The 15352-nt window shown below is 36.6% G+C and overlaps 1 protein-coding gene across 5 annotated transcripts in view; it reads left to right on the top strand.

Annotated features, from left to right (window-relative positions):
• Positions 1-15352, top strand: part of KCNQ5 (potassium channel, voltage gated KQT-like subfamily Q, member 5) — a 639257-nt gene that overhangs the window by 522769 nt on the left and 101136 nt on the right. For all 5 annotated transcript variants that reach the window (XM_012646057.1, XM_012646059.1, XM_012646061.1 and 2 more), the window contains exons 4-5: positions 8103-8278; positions 8542-8667. In XM_012646057.1, the coding sequence (XP_012501511.1) occupies positions 8103-8278; positions 8542-8667 (302 nt within the window). The remainder of the gene's footprint in view (positions 1-8102; positions 8279-8541; positions 8668-15352) is intronic.

Consider the following 15352-nt stretch of genomic DNA (forward strand, 5'->3'; position numbering starts at 1 on the left):
ATGTCTGAAAGGGTCTTCCCAACATCTTCTAGAATTCTTAAGGTTTCATGCCTTAGGTTTAAGTCTGTTATCCATCTTGAATTGATTTTTGTAGGAGGTGAGAGGTAGGGATCCAGTTTCATTCTTCTGCATGTAGCTATCCAGTTATGCCAACACCATTTATTGAAAAGAGATTCTTTTCCCCAGTGTATATTTTTGTCTGCTTTGTCAAAGATTAGATTACCATATGTGGATGGTTTCATCTCTGGATTCTCAGTCCTGTTCCAGAGGTCTATGTCTCTGTTCTTGTGCCAGTACCACGCTGTTTTAGTTACTATAGCCTTGTAGTACAGCTTGCAGTCTGGTAGACTGATACCTCCCAGTTTGTTCTTTTTACTTAAGATTTCTTTGGCTATACGAGGTCTTCTCTGGTTCCATAGAAAGCGTAGAATTATTTTTTCTAGATCTGTAAAGAATGATGATGGTACTTTGATAGGGATTGCATTAATTCTGTAGCTCACTTTAGGTAGTATGGACATTTTAACAATATTGATTCTACCAATTCATGAGCAAGGTAGATTTTTCCATCTGTTTACATCTTCTACAATTTCTTTTCTTAGTGTTTCGTCGTTCTCCCTGTATATGTCTCTCACATCTTTCATTAAATTTATTCCTAGATATTAAATTTTCTTTGAGGCTATTGTAAAAGGTATTGGGTTTTTTATTTGAATTTCGGCTTGACTACTATTGGCGTATATGAATGCCTCTGATTTGTGTATATTGATTTTGTATCCTGAGACTTTACTGAATTCATTTAAAAATATGGAACACTTCATGAATTTGCATATAATCCTCGTGCAGGGGCCATGCTAATCTTCTCTGTATCGTTCCAATTTTAGTGTATGTGCTGCCGAAGCAAACACTGTGTGGGATTTTTTTAACACATGGAATTTTTAAATTTTGTATGTTTGTACCTCAGCTTCTAAACTACAAAATGAGGGAGATTTAAATACATTATTTCTAAGACCCTCGAAATTATAAAATTGTATTCTATTTCTTTGAGTATTACTAAAAGCAAATAACTCATTAAATAAGTATCCATTAAATAAGTTTTGAACATCTGCAGTGCAATGGGTACTGAGCTAGGCACTGAGGTTACAAAGAAAAATAAGCACTTCTGCCTGCCGTCAGTTTCTTATGGTATACTATAGAAGAGACCAGCAAGTAAACAGACTGCCACTAGAATCCAAGGTAGTAAGTGTTATGACAGGAGCATACCACAGAGCACTGCACACCATGGTGTGAAAGCAGGCTTCCTGAACGGGTTGATGCCTCTGCTAAGTTCCACAAGCAAGTAGAAGTTAGCCAGACAGGGAAGGGGGAAGGGCTTTCCAGGAAGGGCAGCAGCATTTTATAGAGCACTTTCAACACCAAGCAGCTGAATCTGATCTTTGTTCTAGATACTAGAAGTTTTTTAGTTTTGTTTTGTTTTGTTTTTCTTATCAGAGAAGTAATATAATCACCTTAGCATTTTTATCTGGCAGTAGAATACAATATGGTTTAGAGAAAGAAAAGACAAGAAGTAGAGATCAGGTCACAGGTTATAGGGACAGCGAGAGAGAGGTAGCATAGGCCTGACCAAGGAAGGAGACAGGATAAACAGAAAGAGAAAATTACATGTGAGAGATACTGTGGAGGCAGAATCAACAAAACTAAGCCATTCAATGGATATGTGATGAGAGAGGCATAAAGAAAAAGAAGTCAGCTTATAAATTTAATATAAAATCTGTATCAGAATTTTTTTAACTTGATAAATTTATTCTGAAATTCACTTGGAAAAATCAATAGGTTTGCTAATATTTTTGAAAAAGAATAATTTTGAAGGAATCTTACCCTATCAGATGTCTTGTGTCTTACTAATTCAGGAATAGGCAATAAAACAGAATAGAATCCAAAAATCGGTTTCTCAATAAATATATGGCAACATTTGAAAAAGGACAGACTTTTTATTTAGATGGTATTGGAAAAGTGGACTATCATATGGCATAAACAGTGAGATTAGTTCTTTACTTCACCACAGAGACAAACATAAATTCCATAAAAGTTAAAGATTGTATAAGTTAGAGTAAAGCTAATTATTATAACATACACATCTCCAAATTCTAGTAACGTAACAAAATAGGAGTTTATTTCTTGCTTGTGTGATAGTCCAGTGAAGATGCTCCTTGTTGGGGGTTGGGGTGTGTGGTAAAAGCTCTGCTCTATGCAGTCATTCAGGAGCCCAGGCTAACAAAGGCACTGCCATCTTCAGCATTCCAAGGGCATCGTTAGTACCAACACGCAGTTGACAGGAGAAAGAAAGTAATAAAACACATGTGCTCCCCCTCAGCCTGGAAGTGGCATACACCATTTCCACTCACCTTCCATTGGCTACAATTAGTCACCTCACCTCACCCAGAGGCAAGGGGATTGGGGAAATAAGGCCCCCGGCTGGGCAGTCACCTTCCAAGGATAACGCTGTACCTCGGAAGAGAAGCACGTATGTGTGATGGAAAGGTAGACATAGCTACCCTTGCCACAAAGACCATTCTGAATAGTAAAAGTAAATTCATTAACTAAACAAGCACATAAATACACTAAAATAAAATACAGAAAAACATTTTTATAATATTTCGATGGACAAAGTCATTCTAGACAACTTGACTTTTATGACTCCTAAATGACGTGAAATCAATCCAGGAGTCTGCTTTTTAAAAAGAGGTGGTTTTGCCTTGTACTGGCAAAGATTAAAGACTTATATCTCAGTTGTACATGAAAATGCTTAGAAAAGTGTCTATCACATAGTAAACAGTAAATATCAGCCATTACTATTATTATTATTAGCATTTCTTTTTATTAGCAAAGAGAAAGAGAGAAATAAGTACTTTCATATTGTCTGTGAGGATTGGTACCATCATTTTGAGGACATTTTGATATCTATAACAAATCAAAATGTGCCAACAATCCAGTCTCTAGGAATTTATCCTTAAAAAGAATACCTATAAAAATAGATGTACAAGGCTGTCCATTTCAGCATCATTTTAATAGCAAAACTAATGGTAACCTAAAAATTCATTAATAAGTAATTGGCTAGTTAAATAAATTAACTTGCTACTTTAAACATATTTGTATTGTTTTGATATTTTACAACAGCTATTGCTTTTATAACTTTAAAATATATATTTCATTAAAATTATTCCAAGTTTAGTTTATAGTGAAGCCATTAAAAATAGTTCAAGGCATTGGAACAAAAAAGATGGTGGAGAGGATAATATAATCATTAAGAACACTGTATTTATTGCACTTCTGATTTTCCCAGAGAGAACAAGATAAAGTGAGTTTAAAGGGCAAGAGGACCTCCTGGGAGAAGGGGACCACCAGGTTGCCTAAGGAGGGGTGAACCATCCCAAGTCAGAAACGGAACAGGTCAAAACTCCGGTGCTGATCAATAGTAGGAGCACGCCTGTGAATAGCCACTGCATTTCAGCCTGGACAATACAGTGAGACCCTGTTTGTAAAAAAAAATTTTTTTAAGGGAAAAAAAAATAATAATTTAAAATAAATAAATGGCAAGAGGTAAATTTATTTTAGTTATTAGTGAAAACTTTCTGAGACTCTAGAATAACTTATAATCTGCAAAAACTTAAAAAGCCTGAAGTCTACAGACAGTTTCTAGGGGTCAAGATGTATCCTCTTTGTGGTCTGCCTCTAGACGATGTGTCTGTCTTTACATGACTAACTTAAAAGTGTTCAACCATGGTTTGTTGGATCCACATGATTTAGTTCTTCGCATTGGGATTTTAAATTGAGCCAAGTTATACCTTTTAATAGATGCATTATGTAGTGTAATTGTGGCAACAAAACACAGCCGGTCAAGTTCAGATGTATAATTGGCCTTGCTTTAACCCAATCCTTGCATTCATGATAGCATAGCATTGGATGTGAATCCACCTTAAAATGAGGGCTTTTTGGTATTTCTGTGACTCATACCTTTTAGATACGGTCCATGGTGATCAATTCATATTGATTTTGCTGACTAAATAATACTCAAGCAAAGTTCCTGCGGCATCTAATAATAAGTTCTTTCACAGTCCCTATGTGTCTTAAATATCATTGCAGTATTTATTTTGTTAAAATCTTTGCAGTCACCTCAAATCTCAAGAATCATCTATAAATCACTCTAAGTGAGTCAGTAAGTTTGTGAACCTACTTCCTAATACTTTGTAAATCTATATTTCACATTTCTCTTGGGCCACTTCTAATCAATAACTCTTTCTTCACTACTTCCCAATTTGTTCATATCTGTTTCCTTTGGGAGATGTAGATTTTAAGAGCTCAGGATTACATGGTTTTTTTTCCGTGCAATTTAGAGCTCCTCCTTGTTTATTAACAGTTCTATTTCTTTCTCTAGCCCCATTTCCTCTTGATGTATCCATAAAAGTACCATCTGTTTTTTAGCATCATTTTATTTCTGCTTTATCCTCCCTGCACTTCTCTCCTCCCTGCATGCTTTATGTGATAACAATTTATTCTTGATTTGTTATCCACCTGCTTTCACAGCTTCCCCCTTTCTCTTCCTCCCCCACCCCCATCCCGCCCTGGATTTTTTTTTTTATCCAAGGAGTGGTATACCATAACTCTTAAGGACACAGCTTTGGAGTCACAGCTCGACCATATATGAATTTTGGGCCTTGGTCACTTGACCACTACAAGCCTCAATTTCTTTATTTATAAGAAGGAGATGGTTATAATACTACCTATTACATAGGGTTATTGAAGGATTAAATAATGTACATTAGGCTTTCTCAACCTTGGTACTATTACATTTGGGGCTGAGTCATTCTTTGTTCTGCAGGCTGTCCTGGGTATTGCAGGCTGTTTAGCAGCAAGTCTGGCCCCCAACACAGATGCTGGTAGCAACTCTTTCCCCAGTTATGACAACCAAAAATGTCTCCAGACATTGCCAAGTATCCCCTGGAATACAAAATTGTCCCCATGCAGAACCACTAATGTACATAAAACATTTAGCACAATGCCTAATACATAGTAGGGCCTTGATAAATATTTGTGATGGATGGATGGGTGGTCAAATGGATGAATTAATATTCCTTTTTAACACAAGTGTCTAATATAATGCTTGACACTCAATTAACTGCTTAATATATGAATGGATAAACAAATGTACTTGAAGCCAATGAGCTTCAAGAGCTATCTGTAGTTTCTACCTTATACCAAAATGTGGTATCTTCACTAAACACAATTTAGTTTTGTTTCAAAAAATATTTTAGACAATTAACTAATTGCACAGATTAAACTACTCTCCCAATAATCTTAGGGAGATTTAATTTTTATAAATTCTAATAGACGACAGCTATAACTATTATGTTGCAGTAGAATTCAATGCTAAATATTGAAATGATCCTTTGATAAACTTGAGTATTTTAGATTGATATCCCAGGTATTAAGCCATTGATGTGGTAAGAGAACAAAGCTCAAGCTACTTTTAAGTGTTTTTAATGTAAATTCATTTCATAAATATTTATTGAGTGTCTGCCACATTTCAGGCACTGTTATAGGTACTTGGGATACATTAGTGGACAAAACAATGATCCAACACCGTGGAACCTTCATTCTATAAAGTAATGGACCTCAAAAATAATAAATACATGAATAAAAATAAAAGTAAATATTACTCATAACTTCTAAAATATTAGCCTAGAAAATATTCTAGGTGGTACTGACAGCAAAATTCCAGTGGATGACTGTAACCCAACCAGAAACATTTTTGTGACTGCATTCACCGTTTGCCATTTGGTTGCTCATCTATGATTTCATTTTACTGAACTCTGACTTTCTCGTCTGATCTGAATTACAATGAGGGTATTAAATTAAATCTGTGGTTACCTTTGCATATTTTGAAACGTCAGACATTGAGATGATCATTCACTGTGTGCATAATTTTTGAAATTGTCTCAAATCACCAGTGTTCCTTTTACTTTCTTTAGGTTTCCTCTAGTGAACTAACTTCATAGCATACTTTTTGTGCCGTAGCATAACAAATCAATAGCTGATTTTTTAAAAATTAATACAATATATGCTTTTTGTGCCTCTCTTTTTTCATCTGTAAAATGGGATCTATAGAGTACCTAACTCATAAGGTTGTTGCAAGGATTAAATGTTTGTAAAAAACTTAGAACTAAAGAAAATGCCAGGCACATAGTAAGTTTTAAGTGTTGTATTTTCTGCGCCCCTAATTATTTCTACTACTTCAGGTATTTTTGTCTTTCCTTTCTACACTTAGGAGAAAGCAGGATTCCAGTGAAATAAAAGAAAACGTATATCCAGCAGGGCCACATAAGTAATGTCTCTTGGTCTGTAAACCACTAGTCTCGGGAGTAAATCCCTCCAAATGATGAAAGCCAAGAGATGTGTTTGCACATAACTCTTTTTATAAAAGTTTTTTTTCCTGATTCGAAAGACATACTCATTGTTATAAAATTCCAACATTACAGAAATTAATAATTTAGAAAGTGAAAAGTTTCTTTAGCCACATATCCACCCCAACTTACTACCTCTAGAGATACTTAATGGTAATACTCAGTGTATAGTCTCACATGTTTTCCCTACTCATATATTAACATATATTTTTATTAAAATAAGATCACATCGTATATACTGTTTTGCACCTGGCTTTTATGCACTTAAAATATGTCTTCAGTGTCTGTGTCAACACATTAGTTCCTTATCTTTTCTAAGAGTTGCCAAGAGTAGTAACTCAAGGATGCATTTGTGGCTCTTGGGGCACCTACCCACTACATAGTGTTTGGATCTGATTGGGAAAAGTGCTGCAGCTGACTCTTGCACTGCCACCACTGACCCCTCTCTAAGCACTGACCCATAAAGAGGCACCAGCAGAGTGACTCAGAAGATCTCAGTCCACACCAGGACAACAGACCTTTCTCAGCAAGGGGAGAAGGATGACCCGAATGAGGAATACACATTCATACTACAGTTCATCCTGAGGATAACAGAAACATTACAAATGCAACGCCCTTGAAGTGGAACTCCTCTTTGGAGTGTGGAAGGCCAGTCGTGCACAACCCACTTGGAGGAGGAAGGAAATTGTATTTGAGGATATTTAAGTCAAGCTAACTTTTATTAAAATTGCCACAGGAGGCCATTCATTCCCACTTCACTTCTCCCACTTCAACGCCTCTTTCCATCACTCAGATATTGGTTCTTGGAGTGGTTAAGTCCTCTTTTATCTTTTCGGTGGTTTTATTAGCTGCTCTTTTTCTCTTTTTTGCTTACAAAAAGGCAGATATTTTTTACACCAAAGTCAATATGTCAAACATTAAATATGCATTCCCATGCAATGCACAGTGTTTATAATTACATACTCTATTGTAACAAATGTAATATTATTTAATGTGTGCACCAAACTTAGCACATAATTGATGGGCCAGGTATAAAGACTACTCTCTACAGAAAGCATAGAGTATTCTGCTTAGCTGAGGCCTTTGTTAAATAGTATGTGCAGTTGTACACTACACATTAGGGAATTTTTGGCATAAAGGAGATAAAAACTTCTTTGGCAAGAGAACAAGAGGCATAATCATTCCTAGTGGCACTTTCACTGCTGGACAGGCTACGATTCCCTGGTCACATCAACCAGAAGCCTTGTAGTTGGGGGCTGAGGCAGGAGCTCCTTTCTGCCAATAGGAATGCTGATGACACTAGAGATGTGGAAGGCTACCTCACAGCCCTAAGACTCCTTGTAACTCTGAGGTCTCAGAAGGCCATTGTCCAATCTGTTGAAGGTTAAATAGCATGTGGTTCAAAATTGCTGAGGTAAAGCACACAGTTGCGAAGCGGTCAGGACCACAGGAATAGGTAAGTCCCATTCTCCGCCTTTCCACTCTCCAGTCATCACAGAGCCCAAGTGGCACCAGGTGATGCTAGGGTTCAAGATCTGTTTATCTGATTTTGAATAAAGTGCCAAGTGAACCTTTCAGAAATACTGTTTTGAGAAATAAAAAGTCCTAGGCGTGATATTTATGGCTGTTTCAACCTGTTTCTTTCAGATACCATTGTTCTTATTGCTTCAATAGCAGTTGTTTCTGCAAAAACTCAGGGTAATATTTTTGCCACGTCTGCACTCAGAAGTCTCCGTTTCCTACAGATCCTCCGTATGGTGCGCATGGACCGAAGGGGAGGCACTTGGAAATTACTGGGTTCAGTGGTTTATGCTCACAGCAAGGTGAGATTTGCTCTCTAAGTTTTGGAACAAAATTTTTGAAACTTTTTCACTGATTGCTGCAATATTTAATAAACCTATCACAAACAAACTTAGCCATTTCAGAAATGGGTTAAAGCAATTTTGGGGTATGGTATGTAATGGATTATTTAAAAGCCATCATAAATATCCAGGATGTAGTAAGGTGAATGGAATCATGCAGATTTCTTTTTTCCTTTTTCAAAAATCTTCCACCTCTAAAAATCTTTCATTCTTTTTATATCTAGGAATTAATCACCGCTTGGTACATAGGATTTTTGGTTCTTATTTTTTCATCTTTCCTTGTCTACCTGGTGGAAAAGGATGCCAATAAAGAGTTTTCTACATATGCAGATGCTCTCTGGTGGGGCACGGTAAGTATAAAAATCTGTTTTCATTTATTGGATGTTGCGAAATTTTCCTTTGAATACAGTGTAATGGTTCCTATGGATAGTCTCTATAAAAATATCAACTTGCAAAAGGGAGTTGTTTGAAAATATACACTACTTATAATTATCTAAAGGGTTTCCACATCTCTTTGGTCCAACTAAGATAAGTTCTCTTATAAATCATCAGTAGTATTTCTTGAGTGCTAAATTGTTGCCAAAATAAAAGTACATCATTTTTTAAATGGTGACTAAAACATTGATAGTCTGGTTTGTTTGTTTGTTTTAACTTTGTAGAGCACAGATTTAAATTGCTTATTGTTGCATTGATTTGCCACTCATCGGAAAGTTTATCTGGGGTTAAAAAATGAACGACAGTGATCTAGTACCTCTTATACTTTCCAGGATTAAACTTAAGCCCATTATCCAAAGTGAGGCACCACAAGAGCAGAAGAACGGGATCCACTTGTACTCGACATCAAATTGGTACTAACTGATCAACACTAGGTTGATCACATGGCAGAAATACTCTCCAGGGATTAGGGGGATGGGGGATAAATCCACAACTAAAGGACACAGGGAGCACTGTAGGGGGGGAAGGGCATCCCTTTAACCCGCACTTGGGTGAGGCAAAGACATAAAGTATAACCATAATGTTTGTACCCTCGCAATACCCTGGAATTAAAAAAAAAAAAATGAACAGAAGCTGAATAAAAGTTAGAAGAGTAAAATTATAGCACAGAAAAATGAAAAAGAAAAGCCTAGTAACCATCTGTGAGATCGGAAATTATAGATACCTAATTTCAAAACTTTCCGCTCAAAAACTACTTTTTCTTTGTATTGTTATTAGAGAATAATTTTCAGAACAAGTAAAAGTAAAATCATGATACTGATAGACAGATAGAAAATACAGATAGAAAATAAACACATGCTAAATATTTTATTTAACTCATTCTTTTATTTGTCATTATTAATGAGGAAACCAGTAAGATGTTACAACCAGTTCAAAGGGCTATCCAAAGAATAAAAACATTTCAAGATCAGAAATACTGAAATGAATTTGCAAATAGAGGCAAAACTGGCTTCTTCCACGGTGTGGGAGGGAAGCTCAGTTGAACCTCCACTAGACAATTTATTTACATGTCTATAGACAAGAATTATTTTGCATTGCTACCAGTTATCTACAACTTACAGAGTTGTAAAATAGCTCAAAGGCCATGAAAGGAGCAGAGCCCCGTAAAATCAGAATCCAAAAACCTGGAAAGGTGTACTCTGAAAAACACATAGTTTTCCATTGAAGCAAAAATTTCCCCCACATTAAGAATTTATAAAACAGTCATTGGAACTTCCGTCCAAGTAAGAATGTCACAAGATATGAGAGTGCTTTATGCCATGTATAAATTACATTTCTTTTTATTTTATTCCTTTAATAAAAGGTATGTGAAAATATACAGCATTTATAATTGTCTAAAGAATTTCCATATCTCCTTGATCCAACAAAGTTAAGTTTTCTTGTAAATCATTATTAGTATTTCCTGAGTGCTAGCTTGTCTCCAAAACAAAAATATATCATTTTCTTATACTGCGATTAAAACATTGATAAGCTTTTTATTTGTTTGTTTGTTTTGTGGAGCACTAATTTGAGTTACCAATTGTTGCATTGTTGCACTACTCATCAAAAGCTCAAGACCTAGAACTCTTGTCTGTCGGAGACAAGGAAAACTTGTCAGGGCTACATTAAACAGAACTTGGTATATTTGTTGGCTGTATAACAGGAATGAAATGAATAAAAATCAGAAATACACTCACCTAAAGATTAGAATTTTTTTCTTAAATTATCTTAGTAAATGCCTACGAGATTGTGCCACTGGTATCGAATCATTTTTGTGGGTTTAATAATTTGGTTTCTGATTCCTCCTCACTATTCACAGCACTAATGGACGTTTGAAAGGAGAAGTGGAAATCTGAAAGAGAGCAGTCATCTGACATTCTTAAAATACTTTTTATATGTAGAGAGCACATGAAAATCTATGACTCATGGTGGAATCAACTGTGTAAACTGAGAAAACGGGAGGATTTTCTTGCCAGCAAGGGCAACACAGTTTGTCATCCCAGCCTTCAAAGCAATGGTTTGAATTCACATTTAGTTTTTGCTTCTCTTGGATAATTCTGATATATTTAAATTACTGATGCAGGCTGGGCGCGGTGGCTCACGTCTGTAATCCTAGCACTCTGGGAGGCCAAGGCGGGTGTATCGCTCAAGGTCAGGAGTTCAAGACCAGCCTGAGCAAGAGCGAGACCCTGTCTCTACTAAAAAATAGAAAGAAATGATCTGGACAACTAAAAATATATACACAGAAAAAATTAGCCGGGCATGGTGGCGCATGCCTGTAGTCCCAGCTACTTGGGAGGCTGAGACAGCAGGATCACTCGAGCCCAGGAGTTTGAGGTTGCTGTGAGCTAGGCTGACGCCACGGCACTCTAGCCTGGGCAATAGAGTGAGACTCTGTCTCAAAAAAATAAAATAAAATAAAATAAATTACTTATGCACTCTGCACTCAGGTGCATTTTCCCCAGCGAGATGCAGTTGTGGTGAGTTCAGCCTGGCAGCTCTTTTTCCTTCTTTTCATTAGTCTTCCATTTCTCCTTATTGCTGATAAGAATTGCTGGATTGTGTGTGAAATAGTGTGTGGGAAACTCTTAATATACCTCTCACTTAGTCACCAGCTTGTTTTTGGTTTTTGTTTTTTTTTTCTTCCAGAATAACCCACATAACAGGTTTTCAAAAGTTACATCTATGACTTTGAGGAAGAAACAACATATTTTCATTGATTTCAATTTCAGTAGTGCTATTTTGACTGACATTTAACCTGTACTTAACAAGTTCCAGAATGGTCTAATTATGTTTCTACTTTAAAAAAAAAATCTAGTTTTGAATATCAGAGTAAAAATCTTCTAAAATGCCAGACTTCTAAGAATTTTTTTAAAAAGGTCTTATTAGTCTAATTGGTCCACAGCAGGTTTGTTGATATTAACTGACTCACTACTTAAATTGTCTGAAGCCTAAAAAACACAAAGGCAACAAGAGAGCTTATTATTTCTCTTCATTATAAGAAGAACATATACTAGATCTCCAGTGTGAAATAAAATAAATTTAACCTTTTATACCTTTTAATATACATTAATCAAGACCTTAATGAAATATATGGCTGGATATTTCTTACTTAAAATTTTCCATATTGTGCATAATGGACACCTTAATAACTATGGAAGTATCCGGAATAAATGAAGAAATAAATGCACCCTAAGTTAGAGTATTTCTAAGTGTCAGGCTTTGACCAAAAAAGGAAATCACCTATATTAAAGGAGCCCAAAGTATCAAAATGCAATCTCTTTTCTATGGTACAATGTCCCATTGAATTCTAAATACTAAATACTAAACTCCTTCCATTAAGATGGTGAGAGCTGGCCCGGAGATTAACTTTTGAAGGGACACCATGATGGGATCAGCACTGCTCAAAGCCAGTAAAAATTCAAAGAGCTTTGCTCCCTGAAAACAGCTTCATGCTAGTGAATAGCAATACCCAGCCCATTGAATAAGTGAGATGACAGATATAAAGGGCCTGGTACCAAAAACATAGCAAGTGCCCAACAAAGATGATGGCTATCGTTGGTGTAGATGTCGCTGTTGTGCATGTAAACACCTTTATAACAAAAGGAACGAAAAAGAGCTCTGTGCTTCAATGCAGAGCCACAGGTTAAGCACAGAAGGGGCTTGGGAATCGGGGGTTGTGATGAAAAGATGTTCTGGTTCTGAAGTGGCAACTAAAGTAGCACTGATGGCAGAAAATGGAAGAGGGAAGTGTCTCTAGTAGCTGAGGCGCTGACAGCTAGTGAAAAGGAGGACCTTCTGGTTGCTGGGTGGGGCTCCATTTAATATTTTTCCTATTATTATTATTTGTCTTCTTTTTAGTTGTCCTAGATTTAGTCTGAAATAATGTAAGAATGGGTTTTCCTGGGGTTATTTTCTATTATTATCACCTGTCTTGTTATTATGTTTCTCCTTTTGATTTGCTTTAGATGTATTCTGCAATAACTTAAGATCAGGTTTTCCCCAAGTAATTTTTTCGGGTAATGACCTGTTCTTGAAGGCCAGTTTGTCCTCTTTCTATTTCCTGCTATTCCTGTCATGAAGATAGTGTTGTGGGTTTAAAAAAACAATGCATACAGCAGCAGAGAGCATAAATCTACTCTTGAATAAGCATATGAACACAGACTCCACCTGAGACCATGTGCTTGAAATGATTACCTCAGGCATGAGAAAGAATTTTATATCAGCCAGAGTTAGTCTGAGAATTCATGCTGAAAATCTTACAATCTTTCTAGAAGCAAACCATATGGAAGGTTCTATGAATATAATGTAGTATACTTTGCACTCAACATGTTGTACATCCCAAATATATGCCATGAGTTTCATCCCCCTGCAAAATCTAAGAATAAGAAATTGTGTAAATTTGTAGAATGAAAAAAGATACCCTTGTCCTTGATAATACCAGTTACCCTTCAGCAAATCAACTCTCCTTACCTTAAGTTCACCAGTACAAAATGTTTTCTGCAACATCTTATAAACTGTTGTTTTCTGACTTAATACTGGTATATTAAATTAAAGTTAATTGGCTAGGCACTGTGGCTTATGCTTGTAATCCTAGCATTTTTGGAGGCCGAGGCAGGGAATTGCTTGAGGCCAAGAGTTTGAGACCAGTCTGAGCAAGAGCAAGACCCCTGTCTCTACAAAAAAAAAAAAAAAGGAAAATTAGTCAGGAACAGTAGTGCACGCCTATAGTCCCAGCTACTCAGGAAGCTGAGGCAGGAGGATCGCTTGAGCTCAGGAGTTTGAGGTTGCAGTGAGCTATGATGACACGACTGCACTCTAGCCCAGATGACAGAGTGAGACCCTGTCTCAAAAAAAAATTTTTTTAATAACTAAAGTTAATAATTGTTTCTTACTGCAGATACATTACCAGCCCCTAATTATTCAAGACAATTACCAGCTACCAAGCAAAAACTGAGATGTATGTATCCCAGCTGCTACCCACCACAAAATCCTAGCTGTTATGAGCATCTGTAAGTCCCATGCCTACCTTAATGGTATGCATTTGTGAAATGTATTATTGTAAACCTCTTTGGGGAATTCCTTCCTAACGTGAGGTCTGTTTCTTCAATGACATCTTCTCACATGTGTCTCTGGACACTTTTTCTTGGTGATTATTATTCCATAAGCATTAAGCACATGCTGTTTTGAAAAGAATAGAAGAATTAGAGTCAAGAGAGCTGGGTTCTGGCCCCAACATTATGATTTAGTGGAAGTATGATACTAAGCAATCATTAATGTCTCTGTAAAATAGAGATAATGATATCACCCAAACACAAAGTCGTGTGTATGAAATGAGATTAGGACATGTAGATGTGCTTTATCAAGCAGTAGGCAAATGTCAGTCATTCCTGTTGTTACATATCTGACCACCAGTCTGGAAGGACAGTATGGAATGCCAATGCTGTGAGCTACCACAACCCAAATTATATGATGCCACCACCACGGGTGATTCTGATGTTTGAAGATGGAAAACGTTTCTGATCTACTAGTTCAAGGTGACCAAATTTTAAAATTCACTACACAGGTTTTATGACCACCCACTATCTGAAACGAGGTGCTCTGGAAGTACCTAGAGAAAAGAGTGGAAAAGAGAAGGGAAGGAAGGAAAAGAAAAGAGAAAGAAGAGAAAGGGAGGGGAGGGCAGAGGAGGGTTGACAAACTGCTGGTATGAATCATCCTTCCTTAAAGGACTTCCTTATGGGGAAATTATGCTGTGCATTGGAAATCTACCAACAGTATATTCTTAACTTTTTCACATGAATGTATTAGCTAAACTAGTATTCATAATGTTCTCTTCAAAATCAGACCAATAAATATTTGTTGATCTTGTTACTTGAAGAAAAGAAGGAGGAAGGACTTATATCTCCTGATCTGGAATTAATTCTGCTATTGGAAAAAAAAAATAACCTGTAGCCTAACCAGTGTCTAAATTATAATCTGACCATCCATTTAAAAAAAAAAAGAATCAAGAAAGCTTGGGTCAGAATTTTTATTTGTTTTACAGCATTATTTCTGAGGAAGAATTATTGATTGCCAAACACACTGAGGTGCCCCCACTCCACCTCAGATTGTGCTACTAGAGTGATAACTTTATGCCGACATTTGCAACATAAAGACTTTCAGAAATTTTCTCTTTTCACCTGCATAACTGCAACTGAGCATATGGAACATGAGAGCAAAAAATTTATCTGAGTTATTCTCATCTGCCAAGTCACCTTCAAGTACATGGTCCAACTGGAGAGATGGCACAAACTCCCAAGGATTCCTGAGGCCAGCGGAGGTCAGGCAACAGGGCGAAGTGAGCCATACCTGCTCAGACCCTGATCCGTCTTGTCACACCACAGCCGGAGAATACATCTGCCAGCTTCCACCTCAGGTCATGGAATGTGGCAATAAACAGCATCTTCTCACTTCGTGAGAGTCCTACTACTCTGCCTAAAACTGCACTGAAAAACAGATGTTGGACATTTTTTTAATTCATAATTTGTAGTTTATTTTTAATAAGTAAATTCAAAACTT

This window comes from Propithecus coquereli, unplaced genomic scaffold (genome assembly GCF_000956105.1).
Source record: "Propithecus coquereli isolate 6110/MARCELLA unplaced genomic scaffold, Pcoq_1.0 Scaffold24, whole genome shotgun sequence".
Classification (NCBI taxonomy): domain Eukaryota; kingdom Metazoa; phylum Chordata; class Mammalia; order Primates; family Indriidae; genus Propithecus; species Propithecus coquereli.